Source organism: Caretta caretta, chromosome 3, assembly GCF_965140235.1.
Source record: "Caretta caretta isolate rCarCar2 chromosome 3, rCarCar1.hap1, whole genome shotgun sequence".
Taxonomy (NCBI): Eukaryota; Metazoa; Chordata; order Testudines; family Cheloniidae; genus Caretta; species Caretta caretta.
Genome location: NC_134208.1, coordinates 69,786,399 through 69,809,354, shown reverse-complemented (window position 1 = coordinate 69,809,354; position 22,956 = coordinate 69,786,399). Strand labels below are relative to the sequence as shown.

Sequence of the window (22,956 nt, the reverse complement as noted above, 5' to 3'; positions counted from 1 at the left end):
GGGCACAGCTCTGTGTGGCAGTGACTGTGAGTGATGGGGGAGGCTGTGGGTGTGACTGCCCTGGGGCACAGCTGTGTGTGGCAGTGATTGTGAGTGATGGGGGAGGCTGTGGGTGTGACTGGCCTGGGGCACAGCTCAGTGTGACAGTGACTGTGAGTGATGGGGGAGGCTGTGAGTGTGACTGGCCTGGGGCACAGCTCAGTGTGGCAGTGACTGTGAGTGATGTGCGGAGGCTGTTAGTGTGACTGGCCTGCGGCACAGCTCAGTGTGGCAGTGACTGTGAGTGATGTGGGGAGGCTGTGAGTGTGACTGGCCTGGGGCACAGCTCAGTGTGGCAGTGACTGTGAGTGTTGGGGGAGGCTGTGAGTGTGACTGGCCTGGGGCACAGCTCAGTGTGGCAGTGACTGTGAGTGATGGGGGAGGCTGTGAGTGTGACTGGCCGGGGGCACAGCTCAGTGTGGCAGTGACTGTGAGTGATGGGGGAGGCTGTGAGTATGACTGGCCTGGGGCACAACTCAGTGTGGCAGTGACTGTGAGTGATGTGGGGAGGCTGTGAGTGTGACTGGCCTGGGGCACAGCTGTGTGTGGCAGTGACTGTGAGTGATGTGGGGAGGCTGTGAGTGTGACTGGCCTGGGGCACAGCTCAGTGTGGCAGTGACTGTGAGTGATGGGGGAGGCTGTGGGTGTGACTGGCCTGGGGCACAGCTCAGTGTGGCAGTGACTGTGAGTGATGTGGGGAGGCTGTGAGTGTGACTGGCCTGGGGCACAGCTCAGTGTGGCAGTGACTGTGAGTGATGGGGGAGGTTGTGAGTGTGACTGGCCTGGGGCACAGCTCAGTGTGGCAGTGACTGTGAGTGATGGGGGGAGGCTGTGAGTGTGACTGGCCTGGGGCACAGCTCAGTGTGGCAGTGACTGTGAGTGATGGGGGAGGTTGTGAGTGTGACTGGCCTGGGGCACAGCTCAGTGTGGCAGTGACTGTGAGTGATGGGGGGAGGCTGTGAGTGTGACTGGCCTGGGGCACAGCTCTGTGTGGCAGTGACTGTGAGTGATGTGGGGAGGCTGTGAGTGTGACTGGCCTGGGGCACAGCTCAGTGTGGCAGTGACTGTGAGTGATGGGGGAGGCTGTGGGTGTGACTGGCCTGGGGCACAGCTGTGTGTGGCAGTGACTGTGAGTGATGGGGGAGGCTGTGAGTGTGACTGGCCTGGGGCACAGCTGTGTGTGGCAGTGATTGTGAGTGATGGGGGAGGCTGTGGGTGTGATTGGCCTGGGGCACAGCTGTGTGTGGCAGTGACTGTGAGTGATGGGGGAGGCTGTGAGTGTGACTGGCCTGGGGCACAGCTGTGTGTGGCAGTGACTGTGAGTGATGTGGGGAGGCTGTGAGTGTGACTGGCCTGGGGCACAGCTCAGTGTGGCAGTGACTGTGAGTGATGTGGGGAGGCTGTGAGTGTGACTGGCCTGGGGCACAGCTCAGTGTGGCAGTGACTGTGAGTGATGTGGGGAGGCTGTGTGGGTGTGATTGGCTACCGCCTGGGGCACAACTCGGTGGGGCACTGCCTGTCTGTGGGTGACGGGGGCGGAAGGAGTGGGTGTGACTGGGCCGGCTCGGCGCGCAAGTGTGGCAGTGCCCCTGTGCCAGCGCCCGGGGCTGGGCGGAGTGCGTGGCCCTGCCGTGCGTGTGCAGAGCGTGGCGGCGGTGCCTGTGTGAGTAAGTGACCGCCCGACTGTGTCAGGTGACTCGGGTCACGCAGTCTCTCTCGCTCGCTCCGCTGGGAGGACGCGGGGCTCTGGCTGGCTGCTCCGGTCGCAGCACCGCCCGGCCCGAGACCTGCGGGGAAGGGATCGAATCGGAACCTCCCGCGGCAGCGGCGGGGGGCGGCCGCGATGAGCCAGGTGCCGAGGAAGCCGCAGGAGGAGGAGGAGGAGGAGGAGGAGGAAGATGAACTTGTTGGGCTCGCGGACTACGGGGATGGGGCCGAGTCCTTCTCGGATGGAGACCCGGAGACCGGCGCCGACGAAGCGTGTGAGTGCCCCGCCGTGCTGGGGAGGGCAGCGCCGCCGCCGCGCCAAGCCTGCGGGGCCGGGAGCGGACCCGGTGCTGGGGGAGGGGCTGGCACTGTAGGTACGGGGGAATGAGGCAAGGCAGGGGCTGGCTGTGTGGGGTGGGGAAGGGGCTGGCACTGTAGGTACGGGGGGATGAGGCAAGGCAGGGGCTGGCTGTGTGGGGTGGGGAAGGGGCTGGCACTGTAGGTACGGGGGGATGAGGCAAGGCAGGGGCTGGCTGTATGGGGTGGGGAAGGGGCTGGCACTGTAGGTATGGAGGGATGAGGCAAGGCAGGGGCTGGCTGTGTGGGGTGGGGAAGGGGCTGGCACTGTAGGTACGGAGGGATGAGGCAAGGCAGGGGCTGGCTGTGTGGGGTGGGGAAGGGGCTCGCACTGTAGGTACGGGGGGATGAGGCAAGGCAGGGGCTGGCTGTGTGGGGTGGGGAAGGGGCTGGCACTGTAGGTATGGAGGGATGAGGCAAGGCAGGGGCTGGCTGTGTGGGGTGGGGAAGGGGCTGGCACTGTAGGTACGGAGGGATGAGGCAAGGCAGGGGCTGGCTGTGTGGGGTGGGGAAGGGGCTCGCACTGTAGGTACGGGGGGATGAGGCAAGGCAGGGGCTGGCTGTGTGGGGTGGGGAAGGAGCTGGCACTGTAGGTACGGAGGGATGAGGCAAGGCAGGGGCTGGCTGTGTGGGGTGGGGAAAGGGCTGGCACTGTAGGTACGGGGGGATGAGGCAAGGCAGGGGCTGGCTGTGTGGGGTGGGGAAAGGGCTGGCACTGTAGGTACGGGGGGATGAGGCAAGGCAGGGGCTGGCTGTGTGGGGTGGGGAAGAGGCTGGCACTGTAGGTACGGAGGGATGAGGCAAGGCAGGGGCTGGCTGTGTGGGGTGGGGAAGAGGCTGGCACTGTGGGTACGGGGGGATGAGGCAAGGCAGGGGCTGGCTGTGTGGGGTGGGGAAGGGGCTGGCACTGTAGGTACGGGGGGATGAGGCAAGGCAGGGGCTGGCTGTGTGGGGTGGGGAAGGGGCTGGCACTGTAGGTACGGGGGGATGAGGCAAGGCAGGGGCTGGCTGTATGGGGTGGGGAAGGGGCTGGCACTGTAGGTACGGGGGGATGAGGCAAGGCAGGGGCTGGCTGTGTGGGGTGGGGAAGAGGCTGGCACTGTGGGTACGGGGGGATGAGGCAAGGCAGGGGCTGGCTGTGTGGGGTGGGGAAGAGGCTGGCACTGTGGGTACGGGGGGATGAGGCAAGGCAGGGGCTGGCTGTGTGGGGTGGGGAAGGGGCTGGCACTGTAGGTACGGGGGGATGAGGCAAGGCAGGGGCTGGCTGTGTGGGGTGGGGAAGGGGCTGGCACTGTAGGTACCGAGGGATGAGGCAAGGCAAGGGCTGGCTGTGTGGGGTGGGGAAGGGGCTGGCACTGTAGGTATGGGGGGATGAGGCAAGGCAGGGGCTGGCTGTGTGGGGTGGGGAAGGGACTGGCACTGTGGGTACGGGGGGATGAGGCAAGGCAGGGGCTGGCTGTGTGGGGTGGGGAAGGGGCTGGCACTGTAGGTACGGGGGGATGAGGCAAGGCAGGGGCTGGCTGTGTGGGGTGGGGAAGGGGCTGGCACTGTAGGTACGGGGGGATGAGGCAAGGCAGGGGCTGGCTGTGTGGGGTGGGGAAGGGGCTGGCACTGTAGGTACGGAGGGATGAGGCAAGGCAGGGGCTGGCTGTGTGGGGTGGGGAAGGGGCTCGCACTGTAGGTACGGGGGGATGAGGCAAGGCAGGGGCTGGCTGTGTGGGGTGGGGAAGGGGCTGGCACTGTAGGTATGGAGGGATGAGGCAAGGCAGGGGCTGGCTGTGTGGGGTGGGGAAGGGGCTGGCACTGTAGGTACGGAGGGATGAGGCAAGGCAGGGGCTGGCTGTGTGGGGTGGGGAAGGGGCTCGCACTGTAGGTACGGGGGGATGAGGCAAGGCAGGGGCTGGCTGTGTGGGGTGGGGAAGGAGCTGGCACTGTAGGTACGGAGGGATGAGGCAAGGCAGGGGCTGGCTGTGTGGGGTGGGGAAAGGGCTGGCACTGTAGGTACGGGGGGATGAGGCAAGGCAGGGGCTGGCTGTGTGGGGTGGGGAAAGGGCTGGCACTGTAGGTACGGGGGGATGAGGCAAGGCAGGGGCTGGCTGTGTGGGGTGGGGAAGAGGCTGGCACTGTAGGTACGGAGGGATGAGGCAAGGCAGGGGCTGGCTGTGTGGGGTGGGGAAGAGGCTGGCACTGTGGGTACGGGGGGATGAGGCAAGGCAGGGGCTGGCTGTGTGGGGTGGGGAAGGGGCTGGCACTGTAGGTACGGGGGGATGAGGCAAGGCAGGGGCTGGCTGTGTGGGGTGGGGAAGGGGCTGGCACTGTAGGTACGGGGGGATGAGGCAAGGCAGGGGCTGGCTGTATGGGGTGGGGAAGGGGCTGGCACTGTAGGTACGGGGGGATGAGGCAAGGCAGGGGCTGGCTGTGTGGGGTGGGGAAGAGGCTGGCACTGTGGGTACGGGGGGATGAGGCAAGGCAGGGGCTGGCTGTGTGGGGTGGGGAAGAGGCTGGCACTGTGGGTACGGGGGGATGAGGCAAGGCAGGGGCTGGCTGTGTGGGGTGGGGAAGGGGCTGGCACTGTAGGTACGGGGGGATGAGGCAAGGCAGGGGCTGGCTGTGTGGGGTGGGGAAGGGGCTGGCACTGTAGGTACCGAGGGATGAGGCAAGGCAAGGGCTGGCTGTGTGGGGTGGGGAAGGGGCTGGCACTGTAGGTATGGGGGGATGAGGCAAGGCAGGGGCTGGCTGTGTGGGGTGGGGAAGGGACTGGCACTGTGGGTACGGGGGGATGAGGCAAGGCAGGGGCTGGCTGTGTGGGGTGGGGAAGGGGCTGGCACTGTAGGTACGGGGGGATGAGGCAAGGCAGGGGCTGGCTGTGTGGGGTGGGGAAGGGGCTGGCACTGTAGGTACGGGGGGATGAGGCAAGGCAGGGGCTGGCTGTGTGGGGTGGGGAAGGGGCTGGCACTGTAGGTACGGGGGGATGAGGCAAGGAAGGGGCTGGCACTGTAGATATGGAGGGATGAGGCAAGATGGGCTGTCTGTGAGGGGCATGGGCTGGGGTGACTGGCTCTCTCGGGAGGGCACAGAGGCAGGCACTATGGCAATGAGGGACTGCGTCTGGGTGTGGGGGAACAGGGAATGGGGCAGGGCTGGGGCTGGTTTTATGGGGATGGGGAGGAGCTGGCTCCGGATGCGGGGATAGGATAAAGGCATACACTGACTGGAGAGTGGGTAGGGGCTAGAGAGACTGGACTGGCTCTGTGGGGAGGGGGGACTGGCTCTGGGGGTAGGGGGATGGACCAAGGTAGGGTCTGAGTGTGGGGGAGGGAGAAGAGTCTGGCTCTTTGGGAATAGGGGGAGGTCCTGGCCCTGAGGATGGGATAAAGGAAGGGGTTGGCTGGGTGGGTGTGGGATGGGACAGGATTTGGTGATGGGAGGGGGTATAGGATGGGGTTAGGGCAGGGGTAAGCAAACGTTTTGGTCTGAAGGCCACATCTGGGTATGGAAATTGTACAGCAGGCCATGAATGCTCATGAAATTGGAGGTTGCAGTGTGGGTGGGTATGCGGGCTCTGGGGTGGGGCGTGAAATGTGAAGTTCAGGGTGCAGGAGGGGGCTCCGGGCTGGGGCAGGGTTTGGGGTGTGAAGGGGATCGAGGGCTCTGACTGGGGATACAGGCTCTGGGGTGGGGCTGGGGATGAGGGGTTGGGGGTGCAGGAGGGTACTCCGGGCTGGGACCAAGGTGTTCGGAGGGTGGGAGGGGGATCAGGGCAGGGGTTGGGGTGTGGGAGGGGGTCAGGGGTGCAGTCTCCAGCCGGCGCTTACCTCAAGCAACTCCCGGAAGCAGCAGCATGTCCACCCTCTGGCTTCTAAGGGGAGGCGCAGCCGGGCATCTCTGCATGCTCCCCGTCCGCAGGTGCCGCCCCTGCAGCTCCCATTGGCCATGGTTTCTGGCCAATGGGAGTTGCAGAGGCTGTGTGTGGAGCGCCCTGGTTGCCTTTAGGCATAGAAGCTGGAGCGGGGACATGGCACTGCTTTTGGGAGCTGCACAGAGCGGGGCAAGCCCCCGGCTAGAGCGCTGGAGTGAGGCAAGCACCGGACCCCGCTCCCCAGCAGGAGCTGAAGGGTTGTATTAAAACTTCTGAAGGGCCAGATATGGCCCCCAGGCCGTAGTTTGCCCACCCCTGGGATAGGGTCTGTTTTGGGAGGGTGTAAGGGATACTGAGTAGGGAGGTAGGGCAGTGATCACTGTATTGTGGCGGGAGGGAGAGTAAGCAAGTGTGAGCTTGTCAAAGTTGGCTGTGTTATGGAGTAGGAGGCAGGAAGGGAGAACAAGGTGGCTGTATGGTGAAGAGAATGTACAAGGAATAGGGATGCATTAGGAAATGTGAACAGGAATGGATGGTGGGACATGGGGACTCAGTGTTCTGGTGGGGGGAGAAGGAGAGCAGCACTGGTTATATGTGTTAGGGAATGGGAATAGGAGACATTCAAACACAAAAACATCTCCATATAGTACTTACCATGTCTTCTGCCATGAAAGTTTTCCATGTATAATATGAATGGACATAGCTTGGTGATGTTTCTTTAGAGTGCCAAGAAGCGGGGAGGACAGATGTCAGGCTATAAAAGGCAGCAGCAAGCAAATAGTTCTGTGTCCAGGGCTGCTCTGCAGCTGTGAATGTCAGTCCCCAGATTTCCAGGCTCTGCTTAAATGCCTGTGTGACTGTGTGCATATACGTGTTGCTGTGGGTGCCTGCGTTGCCATTTGCTTCATCCTTCAGTGCATGTGGAGGCAACAGTGATGCTACAAAACAAATGCTTGTTGGGAAATACATTACAAAAGAGGTAGGCCAGGCCAACACCTGTTGCTTTCACTTAGAATGTGCACTGTTTTTCCCTTGAAACACTGTTACATTTTACAAAAGAGCTTGGAGAACACTGAATATTTCAGGGAGTTGCTTTTTAAGTACAAAGCCAAATATTCATTGATATACAATGATATGGTGCAATAGGTATTATTACTTTTAAAATCACTTAAAAAATCTGAGTAAGGGATTTTCTGTGTTTTTCAAACTACTTATTTATTTAGGAAGTTTTAACTAGTTTACAAATCCTTGTCATGTAAATGTCAGAAACAAAGCAATTCATTACAACAGTTAGCTTTTGTTTAAAGAGATACAGGAATATATTCATCCAATCTTTCTGTTTAACAGGATATTACCATATTACAGAATGAACATCATTATAACACTTATGTAATTTCTAGTGATTTTATTATATTGAGTGAAATCTCTGTATACACATTTAACAGACCAGGTATGTCTATCAAATGTCAATATATATCAATATTCAAAAAAATTGGACAGGTGTCCTGGTGTTTTTGCAGGTGAATGTACTACGTCTGAATATTGAATAAAATGCAACCAAATAGCTAAGTATCTATCTGTTCTCTGTCTATTTTGCTGGATACATAGTTTTTGTGTTAATTTTTTCATAACCGCAGCCTTCCATATTTTTGAAGCATTCCTCCGAAGTTGGACTATTTTTCTTTTTACAGTGAGATGCCACCAATATCCTAGCAGCTACTAGCAGATGAGAGATTAATTCTTTATTTCCTTTGTGTGACCACTAGGAAGTCCCAGGATGATTACCAAAGGATCATTTGATAATAAATATCCAATAGTTTGTGATATGTGGCTACAGATTGCATCCCAATACTTTCTAATGACTGGACATGTCCTGCATACATACATAAAATCTCATCTTTCACCACAGTTTCTCAACATTTATCCCCATACAATCTCTCTCTCTTTTTAAGCTGTCTGGTATGAGGTACAATTGAAACAGTATCTTAAAGAAATTTTATTTTGTTGTGCTACAGATGTGTGTTGCTGATCCTCTTTGCCAAATCAAACCCCATTCCTCTGGAGTAATTTGTCTGTCCACATCTTTTTCCCAACGTGTCATATATGAACACTTTTGCTAGGAAAGCTGTCTGCAAAGATTGATATAAATTAGTTATAATTTTTTTGTTTCCTAATTGACAGCATGTTTATTTTTAAATAACTCTTAATTTGGGTAGAGTTTAAGACTTGCTGTAGACAAGTAATCCAAAGGAATTTACTGAGAAGAGAATGGTGATTATTTCTCAGTAGACCCTTGCTGTCACTGCAGCAGTTAAAAAAAACAACTCTAGAAAACATTTTTTTCATAGTAGCATAATAATATTATATTTAACTGATGAAAACAGCTGTGTCCCAGAAACATCTGGAGGAGGCAAAAGCACTGAGGGAGGGATCCCCTTATGGAATTTATCCTCTGTTGTTCCTTCAGGGGTACTCTCTTTCCCTTGAATGAACCATGAGACCCTCTTCTAAACAGGATGCTCTCTGGAATCCACAGGTGGGTAGGGCAGTTCATAGAGACTCTGTGTCTCCAAGAAGGCTCTGGCCACCAACAGCTCTCTTGGAAATTGAGTGGATCTGACCTGCCTGTTGCTTCTGAGGCCTGAAAAGGGCAGAGTCTCTATAGAGGGATCCTGGAGCTGTGTTATCTCCTTTACTTAACTTCCATTGGGCTGGAGAGAAACATGTCTTTCTCTTACCCTTGGCTTACTTGACTTACCTGTACCCTTGTCTGTGACCCATGGAGCAAACTCTGAAAAGATCAGAGTCACAGATCCCTCCTTCCCATGAAAGAGGAGTGGAGGAAGATCAATACATGGCAGATAACTTTTTCCAAAAGTTATTAGTTTGCTTTGTCCCTGTACTCCAACATATAAACATAGGGGTTATGATTGTACATGCAAAGGGAGTGTCTGAACATACTGTGGATCACCTCCCAAGACTAGTAGTTACTTGCCTTTTGGCTGAACACTGGAAAATGTTAGTGCATAAAACACAGTAATCTTCTAGCTTTCCACATATAATCATTCTTTGTTTTTCCATTCAAAGACCTCAGAGCACTTAATTTTGTAAAGCTTCACAACCCACTTGAGAGTATGTAATAAAAAATCTTCTCACTTGCAGATGGGAAACTGTACAACAAAGCACCTACGTGACTGGCCAAAAATCATACAGGACCAGAATGCCAGATCTGGGTTCTGTTCTGCCACAGACCCACCAGATCTTCTGATTCTCAGTTTGTTCTTTAGCGATAAGAACATCATCTCTCTCCCACCCCCACTTCTAGTATGTATGAACTAGGGCTGTTGATTAATTGCAGTTAACTCACATGATTAACTCAAAAAATTAACCACAATTTCATAGAATCATATAATATCAGGATTGGAAGGGACCTCAGGAGGTCATCTAGTCCAACCCCCTGCTCAAAGCAGGACCAATCCCCAATTTTTGCCCCAAATCCCTAAATGGCCCCCTCAAGGATTGAACTCACAACCCTGGGTTTAGCAGGCCAATGCTCAAACCACTGAGCTATCCCTCCCCTCAAAAAATTTAAAAAATTAATCACGATTAATTGTAGTTTTAATCACACTGTTAAACAATAGAATACCAGTTGAAATTTATTAAATATTTTGGATGTTTTTCTACATTTTCAGATACATTGATTTCAATTACAACAAAAATACAAAGAGCACAGTGGTCACTTTATATTACACCTATACCCCAATATAATGCAGTCCGCGGGAGCCAAAAAATCTTACCGCATTATATGTGAAATTGAATTATATCGAACTTGCTTTGGCCCCCCTGCTCCTTGTCTCCTGACCGCCCCCTCCAGAGGACCCCCCCCATCCCTAATCATCCCCAGGACGCCACCCCTTACCTAACTCCCCTGCTCCTTGTCCCCTGACTGCCCCGACTTCTATCCACACCCCAGCCCCCTGACAGGCACTCACTGCCAGCTCCCAGCTACGGCGCTCTGCTTCCCACCACCGGTGAGCGCGGGGAAGTTGGGCAAAGGACGCCCCCCTCACTCACCGGTGGCAGGAAGCAGAGCGCCGCGGCTGGGAGCTGGCGGAGTGAGGTGGGCTGGGGCCTTGCTGCTCTGCTTCCACTGCTGCCGGTGAGTGCGGGGAGGTTGGGAAAAGGATGCCTCGCGCACTCACCTGCGGTGGGAAGCAGAGCGACGCGGCCCCAGCCCCCTCGACTCCGCTAGCTCCCAGCTGCGGCGCTCCGCTTCCCGCCGCCGGTGAGTGTGGGGAGGTTGGGGAAAGGACACCCCTGTATTCACCGGTGGCGGGAAATGGAGCGCCGCAGCTGGGAGGTAGCGGAGTGGAGCGGGCTGGGGCCGCTGCCGGTGAGTGTGGGGCAGGATCCCTTCCCCCAAGTCCCCTCCCCTGAGCGAAGGGGCTGGGGCGTGGGAAGCAGAGCAGGCTGCTCCCAGCCCCCCGTTAATCACCCGGGCCGCTCTGGGCCTGTGGGGCCCCCAATAGTGCCCCCCCACAGCTCCTGCCTCCCAGACCTGGGCCGGGGGGCAGGGAAGAAGAGGCTTGCTTTGCTGCGTTGTATGCGAACCAGTGTTATATCAGGTTGCGTTATATCGGGGTAGAGGTGTATTTTTATTACAAATATTTGCACTGTAAAAATGATAAACAGAAATAATAATATTTTTCAATTTACTTCCTATTGCAATCTCTTTATCGTGAAAGCTCAACTTACAAATACAGATTTTTTTTGTAACATAACTGCACTCAAAAACAAAACAATATAAAACTTTAGCGCCTACAAGTCCACTCAGTCCTACTTCTTGTTCAGCCAATCACTAAGAGAAACAAGTTTGTTTACATTTACGAGAGATAATGCTGCCCACTGCTTATTTACAATGTCACCTGAAAGTGAGAACAGACATTCACATGGCACTTTTATAGCCGGCATTGGAAGGTATTTATGTACTAGATATGCCAAACATTCATATGCCCCTTCGTGCTTTGGCCACCATTCCAGAGGACATGCTTCCATGCTGATGACACTCGTTAAAAAAATAATGCGTTAATCAAATTTGTGATTGATCTCCTTGGGGAAGAATTATATGTCTCCTGCTCTGCGTTTTACCTGCATTCTGCCATGTATTTTGTATTATAGCAGTCTCAGATGATGACCCAGCACATGTTGTTCATCTTAAAAACACTTTTCACTGCAGATTTGACAAAACACAAAGAAGGTACCAATGTGATATTTCTAAAGATAGCTACAGCATTCGACCCAAGATTTAAGAATCTGAAGTGCCTTCCAAAATTTGAGAGGGACAGATGTGGAGCATGCTTTCAGAAGTCTTAAAAGAGCAACATTCCAATGCAGAAACTACAGAACCCGAACTACCAAAAAAGAAAATCAACTTTTTGCTGGTGGCATCTGACTCAGATGATGAAAATGAACATGCGTTGGTCTGCACTACTCTGGATAGTTATCGAGCAGAACCCATCATCAGCATGGACGCATGTCCTCTGGAACGATGGTTGAAGCATGAAGGGATATATGAATCTTTAGCGGATGTGGCACGTACATGTCTTGCAACGCCAGCTTCTGTGAACTAGGCAAGGGATATATCGTAATTGTCCCCCACTATTTGGTGTGGGACACAGGATAGGGACTTAAAGAGGACTATTTGAAAGAAACCTATAAAGCATGGAATTTCAGAGTAACAGCCGTGTTAGTCTGTATTCGCAAAAAGAAAAGGAGTACTTGTGGCACACCTTGATTATCATGCACATTGTAGGGACAGTGGTCACTTTGAATGAACTATTACCAGCAGGAGAGTGAGTTTGTGTGTGTATGGGGGTGGGGGGTGAGAAAACCTGGATTTGTGCTGGAAATGGCCCACCTTGATTATCATGCACATTGTAAAGAGAGTGGTCACTTTGGATGGGCTATTACCAGCAGGAGAGTGAGTTTGTGTGTGTGTGTGGGGGGGGGGGGGGGGGCGGAGGGTGAGAAAACCTGGATTTGTGCTGGAAATGGCCCAACTTGATTATCATACACATTGTAAGGAGAGTGATCACTTTAGATAAGCTATTACCAGCAGGAGAGTGGGGTGGGAGGAGGTATTGTTTCATGGTCTCTGTGTATATAATGTCTTCTGCAGTTTCCACAGTATGCATCCGATGAAGTGAGCTGTAGCTCACGAAAGCTTATGCTCAAATAAATTGGTTAGTCTCTAAGGTGCCACAAGTACTCCTTTTCTTAAAGCATGGAGTGTTGCTTTAAATATTAGTGAGCATCTCCAGTAATGTGAGGGAGCTAATATGGTATAGACTATGTACTACCCTCACTAGCAGAACACAGTAAAGACTATATACTGCTCTCAATGATTATAAATTCTCTGAGAAGGGCTTTTGTTTTGCTTTTTCTCTATAACACAGTGTGTATGCCAGTGACACTGTATAAATATGTGCAAAACTGCTGTCGATATCTGAATTCTGTCATGGCCTAAAGGCATCTCCACTGTGTAAGAAAGTGCTTCTGGATAGGTTGTTTTGCACAAAACTTGATTTGTGAATACTTCCGAAGGGCACATTATTTAACTAGCAATCTGGATTTTCATGGTTTCAGATGAAAATTAAGATAAAGGATCATGCTGCCCTCCAGTGGAAACTGTTGACATCTTTAAGATTTGTACTATGCGTAAACTTCACTTTTATAAATGTTAGCCTTTTCAGTAAGAAATATCAATGATTATACTAAGTTTATTCTGTAAAGGGAAGAATAGATTTTTTTCCCCACTACCAGAGTAAGTGAAATGTGTAGAGTAGTGTTTGTCATATCATAACTACAATTCAGTAACCTAGTCTGGAAAGTTGTAGTGACGTATCTACAGGCATTTCTGTGGCAAGCTGGGGAGGGACTTGTCATGCATTCAACAAAAGAATGTGGGCGGACAATGTATCTTCCCATTCCTCTACATATAAGGAAATCTCTAATCTTCTCAAAGGAAAATGCTCTAGCAATTCTGCCATCTCGTCATAGGTCTGAAAATATAATTTATCTATCTCCAGCTCTGAAACTTGAAAAATAAGAAAGCTAAATTACAGTCCTAAAAGCAATAGAATTCACATCAATTGTTTTTAAGTATAGTTTTAACATTAAGCAGTCTTTAAATTAGGATTTCAGAAAAAGTTGAGCAGTTTGGCAAAGTTTACCCAACATGACAATTCATTTAAAAATTCAAGTCATTAAGAATAATTGGTTTTGGACAAAATAATTTTTTTTTAATTCTTTGAAACATGCAAAAAAAAAAAAAAAAGCACAGACTAGAAGGAAAGCAAAAGACAGTCTTTCATCCAAAGTGTTTTTTATTAAATAAATCATCAAAAGTTTTTCACTTATGATCTTGAGTTGGCCAAGACAGTTAGCAAATTGCCCTATATAGGTATATCTACACTGTAATTAAAAACCCGCACTGGCCTGTGTCAAGTGGCTTGTGTGCTCGGGCGAAGGGGCTGTTTAATTTCAGTGTAGATGTTCAGGCTTGAACTGGAGCCTGGGCTCTAGTACACTGCAATGTGGGAGGGTCTCAGAGCTTGGGCTGCGGTCCAAGCCCGAATGTCTTCACCACAATTAAGCAGCCCCTTAGTCCCAAGCCTGCGAGCCTGAGTCACGGGGCATGGGCCAGCTGCAGATATCTAATTACAGTGTAGGCATACCCTATATAAACACGTGTACATACACATTGATGCGACTGTACTGTATATTTTGAAGCAATGGGAATCTTTCAAACACCTTTTTTTCTTTTTCTTTTCTAGAAAAAAACAAACTATGAAGTCCCAGAACTTTGGTTTGTTTTGTCCACAAGACCATACCTCCAGCAATGGAATTATCACAACACCATGCTTGAGCTAGGGTTTGTTATTCATGAAGAATAATGAGGTCCCTCCCTTCGCCCCCCGCACCGAATTGCCAACACCACTTTCTGCAACAACTATGTTTTACTTGGAGGGCTTTCATCCATGTATTATCCAACCTGACACTGTTTAACTCGTGATATCTAATGGGATCATAGTACAAGGGGGTATGGGTACAGGCCTTTTAAAATTATCTAAAAATCATGGGATCAGGGAGTTTATAGCATCATCTGCACTTAACCTCAGCCATTCCGATAACACTATGTCACAATCAGTGGCTGCCTAGTCTAGCTGCTCTTGAGCCAGTAGGTGGTGCCAATGTGATGCTCTGTGCCAATACAGACAAGATATTAGTTCCCCTGGAATAACACTTGAATAATTAACGCAAGACACATAGCAGGATATGCACTACATTTTTTTACATGCCTGATGTGCACACCCCAAGCATGTGTACTTCAAGTAACATACCCAATTTCTGGAAGAACATATAGGCTTGATGACAACACATAGCTTACACTTTATGGGCAAAATTCACCCAGTGCAGAGAATCTATACTACTTCAACCCCTCTTAGGTTCTTGTGTAGGTCTCCCTGCACTGACATGAATTTTTCCCGCATGCAAACAAAACATCAATTTATGTAACATTAGTCATCAAGAGGTGCCTGTACTTGTTTAACTTTAATAGTATTTCACTTTGAATACATACACTTGTGTAGCGATAAGAGTACATTAGATTACTACTCTAGAATCTTTTGTCATGTCATACATAACTGTCTCCTACAGTACTTTATAAAGATGGGCCTGAGCTACAACATTTATTTCTGGATTTCAAACCTTCCAAAGCTGGGAGATGGTTGAGTTTGGGGAGATTAGTTCAGGTCATTAAATTTTTCTCTTGAAATTGGAACTGAGTTTGAATTTCAGATGCTCAAAGTTTGACTCTGGATCCAGATTACATATTAAATGCTTGGTGATCAGAAGATGACATTCAAGTATGCCAGTCATTGAGATAATTTTCCATACCAGATTTACTTAGAGTGTTTCCCTGAATTAAGTCAATTATAAATTATGACAGTGTCATTAATTGTAAAATGTTTATTGGGGAATGAATACTATGAGTTAGATTGGATCTTAGACTGATCTCATAAAGCTCCTTTCATTGTCAGGTATCTTGCAGATCTCCCTTCCCCAGCAACTGTTTTTGCTGAAGGCATATATATGGTCCTAATCAGCAGTCAAGAACTTGCAGGATCAAATCCTTCATTTGCCATTCCTGAACTCATTCGTTTTGAATTTTGGTACCTTTTCATGAAGGTTGGTCCTTTGTCTAAAAAGTATCATTTTTGGTTTTTGGTCCAAAAGATGTTTTCAGAGAAGTGAAGGAAGAAGAGTAATTGTTACACACACAACAAGTGAAGACAATCTCTCTTTTCTGCTATAATATATCTGTACACTACACCAACAGTGAACTAACAATATGTCTTTCATGGTGGGTGTGAGAGTTCTCTTTTCTGTTGAGGTGATTAGTTGTTGCCAATGTTGTTAGTCTGCTGCAACGTTTGTTCTCTGAGGCAGACCACTGTCTGCTGCTATCTTGATCCTTCATATATGCTGTGTTCATGTGTCTGTTCCTTATATGTGCTTTATGGTACAGACAAAATGTTGCAGAACTGCATGAAAGTACTTTGTAATTATATCCAGTAACACCTTTCAGCCTAAGGTCTCAAAACATTTTAAAAACTCATAAGCCTCATATAAAGCTTTTTGTCAATTTAACTATTTCGGTTATCTTTGTAATTTACTGAAAAAGTTAAATTGTTATGTCCCTTTGTGTGGATGCTTATACTGGTACACTGGTGCTTATGCTGGAATAGTTTGTTCCTCTAAATTTCACCTCTGTTGAAAAGCAACCACCTCTGGAGTTTAATACAAGCTGTCTAATAGCACACAGTAACATCTCTTCTGTTGGAGATCGAACTTCCAACAGCCCAATGAGCCTCAACGCTGTGCTGAGGCTTTGGTTCAGTACTGGCCTAGAAGGAAGACTGCTGCCTGCTAAGTTGCCACCTTCTCCTCCTGAAGCACCTATGGCATGTATTTTCTTTAGAGGCTTACAATCCTGCATAGGATGGTCTGTAACTCTAGCAGACTGAGTCAGCAAGAAAAAGTATTATTCTACTCTTCCCCCTTCCTCCCACCCCCAACTGGATAGAGCCAGTAGCTGTCTGGATAACCAACAATAATCCTTGCTATTGGATAAAGAGAAATTAGATTATTTTAAAAAACATTTTTAAAGTATTTCAAGTTTAATTAGACAACAAAAGGACAGTGATATTAGAATCACATTGTTGATACTTTTCAGAGGAACAGCCGTGTTAGTCTGTATTCGCAAAAAGAAAAGGAGTACTTGTGGCACCTTAGAGACTAACCAATTTATTTGAGCATGAGCTTTCGTGAGCTACAGCTCACTTCATCAGATGTTTACCGTGGAAACTGCAGCAGACTTTATATACACACAGAGAATATGAAACAATACCTCCTCCCACCCCACTGTCCTGCTGGTAATAGCTTATCTAAAGTGATCAACAGGTGGGCCATTTCCAGCACAAATCCAGGTTTTCTCACCCTCCACCCCCCCCCACAAACTCACTCTCCTGCTGCTAATAGCTCATCTAAACTGACCACTCTCCAAGTTTAAATCCAAGTTAAACCAGAACATCTGGGGGGGGGGGGTAGGAAAAAACAAGAGGAAACAGGCTACCTTGCATAATGACTTAGCCACTCCCAGTCTCTATTTAAGCCTAAATTAATAGTATCCAATTTGCAAATGAATTCCAATTCAGCAGTTTCTCGCTGGAGTCTGGATTTGAAGTTTTTTTGTTTTAAGATAGCGACCTTCATGTCTGTGATTGCGTGACCAGAGAGATTGAAGTGTTCTCCGACTGGTTTATGAATGTTATAATTCTTGACATCTGATTTGTGTCCATTTATTCTTTTACGTAGAGACTGTCCAGTTTGACCAATGTACATGGCAGAGGGGCATTGCTGGCACATGATGGCATATATCACATTGGTGGATGTGCAGGTGAACGAGCCTCTGATAGTGTGGCTGATGTTATTAGGCCCTGTGATGGTGTTCCCTGAATAGATATGTGGGCACAATTGGCAACGGGCTTTGTTGCAAGGATAAGTTCCTGGGTTAGTGGTTCTGTTGTGTGGTATGTGGTTGTTGGTGAGTATTTGCTTCAGATTGCGGGGCTGTCTGTAGGCAAGGACTGGCCTGTCTCCCAAGACTTGTGAGAGTGTTGGGTCATCCTTTAGGATAGGTTGTAGATCCTTAATAATGCGTTGGAGGGGTTTTAGTTGGGGGCTGAAGGTGACCGCTAGTGGCGTTCTGTTATTTTCTTTGTTAGGCCTGTCCTGTAGTAGGTAACTTCTGGGAACTCTTCTGGCTCTATCAATCTGTTTCTTTACTTCTGCAGGTGGGTATTGTAGTTGTAAGAAAGCTTGACAGAGATCTTGTAGGTGTTTGTCTCTGTCTGAGGGGTTGGAGCAAATGCGGTTGTATCGCAGAGCTTGGTTGTCTTTTGCATAGAAATACAAGGAAGATCACTAGGCAAGTGCTTTCTGAGTCTGTGTCAAGATCCACAAAATTATCTCTCTTGAATCAAAATGACATAAATGAAGGCTAAACTGCAGCCTGGTAATCACTTTCTCTTTGCATTACTAGTGGGACCATCGTTTCCTACCTACATCAGTACTATGACAATCTGTCTCTGGTGTTGTTTTTGAATGCTATGGCTGTTAACAGATAACATGCCTGCACATATGCACAGATACATACATACATATGCAAGTTTTCAAAGCTGGGTTGCATGTGAGAGAATACTGTTAGTTTTTTTTTAAATAAAACCAAATAAGAAAGAAGCAAATTGTTTAAAACAAAGCATTAATCCAAAAAGAGAGATGCTTCTAACATTTCTTTGATAGTTACACAATTGTGGATGGAAGGACTGAGTCATAAAATGAGAGTGCAATAGAAAATGATCTTGGTTTGTTTTTTTTTTTAGTTTGAGCTGCAGTGGCAGGTGTTATAAGAATGAAGATTTTTAGACTAGAGCTGTGGACAATAGCTCCCCTGTGCCAAAAACTACCTGATAATTTTATTATCTGTGATTCTTTTACAGTTTGTGAGAGGCTCTCTGATCTCCACCTCATGCACATATTCCTGAGGTGATACATGATAGTGTGTATTCAGTCTGGGTGAAAAGAGGCACGTGCTCCAAAAGATTTTATTATCTAAAGACATGGTATAACAGGTGTCTAAAATAAGCAATCAGGATGGGTGGATGAGGTAACAGTAACAGAAGCATGTTTCATCAAATGTTGGTGAACCGTTCACACACAGCTAATCAGCAGTAATAGCAACCTTCTACCTACTGAACCATTTTCAGTCAGCAGTGACTTGTAGGCATTGTCGTAGAGGTGCCTTTTTAGGAAAGATCTGAAGGAGAATAAGGAGGTAGCCGTACGGATTTTGACAAGGAATCTTTCCCTTGTGTATAGGTAAGCATAAGAGAAAGAGTGAAGGGAAGCCGATAAGCAGGTGATGAAGACTGGCATCCTTGGCAGAACAAAGGCAGGGATTTATCTCATAACAGAACAGTTAATTAGGTAGGTCTAAATTAAGAAAGGCCATTAAAAAATCAAGGAAAAGTTTGTACAGTATTTGTTGTGGTGGAGGAGGGAGAGCCAATGGAGGGACTCGAAGAGGGGAGTAATGTAGTTAGAGTGACAAGCCAGGTAGAGTATCTCAGCAAAAGTAATTTGAAAAGAGTTGCGGGGTTGCAGCAGTCAAGGCCAAAAGGAGTACGTATTCTTAAAATCCTATACTCCAAAGCAGCTGATGCAGGTAGAGTGAGAGTCTGAAAGGTTGCTGGGTTGCAGACTTACTGTAAAAAAAAAAATGGTGATCTTGCTGTGGCTGTAAGGCTTCAAGCTGGGGAGAAATGAAAAGCGATTATACTTCTGGCTTTATATCAATGAATGGGTACATTTTAAAGCCCTCTGTCATCTCAGTCACTGCAAAACGTGTTATCACTTTACACTGTGGAAAAATATATGGCCTCACTGGGGACTTGCAACACACATTTGATTCCCCCTCATGCCGTACTGTACATCATTTAAAAATGTTCATTGAGGCTTCAATCCTGCAAATGCACAGCACACAGAACTGTGATTTCTTCAGTGGGAGTTCTGCACATGATGATTTGCAATATGAGGTCCAAAATTGTCAGCACTGATAGGTCTGGTCTATTAACTCTGTTCTGATGCCAATTACAGTGCAGTACAGTAGTAGCATACCAAATTCTCATTCTAGGGCTGCTGAGCATTCAGGCTACATGGTGGGCATCAGTGAGCAGTAAGATAAATAGTGAAGTGACAGCAGGGAGTGATGGTCCTTAAGAGTGTACATTCCCTAACTGGATGCTGGTTATTTCTATTACTCCACAAAAACACAGCTGCAAAATACGTATCTGATTATAATGCAAATTAGACCTAGATGTTTTTAGGTTGTGGGAGGCATGAAGAGTTTGTTTTTGTGTGAACATGTGTGTTTGATGCCACCTAATAGCTCTCTACTCAGGTATCTTGCCCTGAGCACTCTTCATCTTTTTTTCAGGTGAGAAGTAGTAGGTTCTCAAATATTAGTTTAGGAGGGGGGAAGAAATCTTATTTTAAATATCTTTCTTTCCACTTTCTGAGGTTGGCAGTTGTAGTCTAGGTGCAGATATAAATGCACGTAAAATAAAGTACTGTAATTAACACTGCAAAATGTAAATAAATATAAAGTGCATATAATATAGTATTTAATATAAATACAACTGTTGTAATTTATCCCTGCTGGAGTGTATCATTCTGCTTATTGTGTGGTTTATTCAGTTTTGGATTTCAGTGACCCCTTCAGTACTGAAGTTAAGCCAAGAATCCTACTTATGGGACTGAGAAGAAGTGGGAAGTCTTCCATTCAGAAAGTTGTCTTTCACAAAATGTCTCCAAATGAAACCCTTTTCTTGGAGAGCACTAACAAGATCTGCAGAGAAGATGTTTCCAACAGCTCCTTTGTTAACTTTCAGATATGGGACTTTCCTGGGCAAATTGACTTCTTTGACCCTACATTTGACTATGAGATGATTTTCAGAGGCACTGGAGCACTGATATTTGTCATAGATTCTCAGGTAAAGAGAAAGTTATAAGGGTGGTATTCAGGTCACCTGTTTGTCTTCGTTGTTTTTCTCCTCCAGCTATAAGCAAATGGAATGGCAAACATGGAGACAGTCAAATTTTCAAAAGCACGTAAGGGACTTAGAGCCGAAGTCCTGTTGACTTTTAATGGGACTTAAGTGCTTTTGAAGACTATAACCACCAATTACAATTAAGTTGATAGAGTTGGTTTATTTTTTAACCTCTTTTTTGCAAATAAAGATTCAAAACCTAGTTTAGTTTTTATTTTAAATGCAAAAATAACTAGTCTGCTTTAAAGTCTCTGGTTCCTTTCATGGAGTTGCTAGTGACGGCAATTGGACTTTGTGCAGATATAGGCCTTTATGATCCCAGAAGTTTAAAACAAAGGAATTTTGAACTGTAGAAGTGTCTGCAAGTATCTTATAAAATTTAGCTTTTGTCTCATAACTGTTTGTCGTAAGGTTGTGGGTTTTATTTTTCCATTATTAGGATGATTATATGGAGGCCTTGGCTAGGTTGCATCTCACTGTGACCAGAGCTTATAAAGTGAATCCAGACATCAACTTTGAAATCTTTATTCATAAAGTGGATGGTTTGTCTGATGATCACAAGATTGAAACCCAAAGAGACATTCACCAGAGGGCAAATGATGACCTTGCAGATGCTGGATTAGAGAAAATTCACCTCAGGTGAGTGAAGCAACTGTGCACAGAGTCTGCTGGAAAAGAATAAAAGCCATGTTTATTGCTAAAGCCAGAACCCAGAGCAACCTATCTTATAGACAGTTTATCACTTTCTAATCTATTGAAGTAGCAGGCAACGAGAATTTATTAGATATGACTATTAAGGGAAAAGGTAATGCCTTTGACTAAATTATTCAGTCTGTAGAAAGAACAACAGGTTATTTTAGCAAATAATTGAAAATAATGCACTTCAACAAACTGGGAGCTACAGGACATTAAAAACTTTAATGCTGTTCTTGGGACTTGTGAAATAAGAAATGCCATCATAATGCATATAGTGCTTCACAAACATGTTAATTCATAGAGTAGCTAATCACTTTGGTGGCATTTTTTCATTGTTAATTTCATCCCTACTATTTTCAAGATGTAAAGCAATACATAAAAGCTATGTAATATTGCTCTCCTGGTATACAGAAAATGTTTTCCAGAGGATATTGAAGTGAGAACTACATCATTAAACTCCAGATATAGCACAGATTTGCAGTATCTATGGTTTTATGTATTCATATTGTATACTGTCATGCTAAATATAGCCTTGAAAATATATGTAATTGTTTTAATTATTGACTTCAGTTTGTTGAAGAGCTGTGTTTTAGAAACATTATGCAACTTCTGATCACAAGGGAAAAATGTATAACTTCAAGTACTTTGTGTTTCAAAATATTTTACACGCTCATTATGACAGATTCAGAATGTTCCTTTTATATGGCTAAAAGGAAAATATGGTGACATTTTTTCCAGCTTTTATCTGACAAGCATATATGATCATTCTATATTTGAAGCCTTTAGCAAAGTGGTACAGAAACTGATTCCACAGCTCCCAACCCTGGAAAACCTCCTTAACATCTTTATCTCAGTAAGTACTTTTGTGTACTTTCTAGATTTTTGCATAGAACTGATTGAGTACAAGAAAACTTGTGATTTATTCTGTAACAATTGAATCCTAAAAACTGCTATGTGCCTTTTTGAAAGATGCTGTGCACACCCAGTTTCAAGTGAAGTTAGTAGGAGCTGAGGGTTTCTACCTCATGAAGGATTTGCACCCAAATGCCTGCAAGATTTACAGAACAATGTAGCTGCATTTTTTCTAAACTGAAAATATTTTGAGATCGTCAAATTATTTTTCAAGGTTAGATGGTGCATAGAGTGAGCTGACAGTCATCCCTCATCTGTTTAGACATTGGTTTGAATGTGACCTAGGTCTGTGTGGTATGGCTTCTGTCTGTTTGTTTTTAAACAGCACTTGACATTTTCATAAATTATAAGGCCAGAAGGGATCCTTGTGATCATCTAGTCTCACCCATTCCCAATCTCCCATTATCATAGACAGTGATTGAAAAGGTGGTGGTAGTTCAGTTCTGGAGGCACTTGGACAACAGTACTAAGATACCGTACTGAGCATTATACAAGATCTGAGACAGACAGATAGCCGTATAGCAGTATCCTGGATAGGTTCCCATTTGGGTGACAGCCTTCACTGATGTTGACAACATGCCAGTCATTAAGAATCAGGGTCATAAATAATCTTATGTTGGGATCAGCTGCCCGTTCTGGAACTAGCAGAGGGTTTGTGCTGAACCATTCTGCAGCTCTTGAGATGATTGACCATAGGCTGTTTCTTCAGTGATGGAGGGATGTTCTGGTGTGTCTGGAGATGCCCTGTAGGTGTTTTCAGTTATGCCTAGAATGCAGGAATCAGTTGATAGTGATGAACAGTTCTCTATCAAGTCCTTGAAAAATGGTGTCCTTGAAGGATCTGTACTGAGCCTCCCATGTTGCGCAGGGTATATCTTGCCAAGGAGGCTTGTCCAATTCGTAAACACAGGGTAAAGTATAATCAGTAAACAGTGACATACAACTGCCTCTCTTTTGCCTTTTGTACCTGGCTAGCTCTGCAACATATGAACAACACTGTAGGTGTGATGGCTGAGAACTATCTTATCTTCAGTGTTGGGAAAATCAAATTCTTACTCCTGGGTAGAGGTAAACAGATCACAAAATTAAGAGGCTTGTTCTTCCTTCACTTCAGATATAATAAATCAGATTAAGAATCTTGATATCAGTTTTGAT

The 22,956-nt window shown here is 47.2% G+C and overlaps 1 protein-coding gene across 1 annotated transcript in view; it reads left to right on the top strand.

Moving 5' to 3' along the window:
* Positions 1-1,686: 1,686 nt before the first annotated feature.
* RRAGD (Ras related GTP binding D) overlaps positions 1,687-22,956 on the top strand; it is a 34,354-nt gene continuing 13,084 nt past the window's right edge. The window contains exons 1-4 of the mRNA XM_048845026.2: positions 1,687-2,021; positions 19,841-20,136; positions 20,633-20,832; positions 21,628-21,742. Of these exons, the coding sequence (XP_048700983.2) occupies positions 1,883-2,021; positions 19,841-20,136; positions 20,633-20,832; positions 21,628-21,742 (750 nt within the window). The 5' untranslated portion in view covers positions 1,687-1,882. The remainder of the gene's footprint in view (positions 2,022-19,840; positions 20,137-20,632; positions 20,833-21,627; positions 21,743-22,956) is intronic.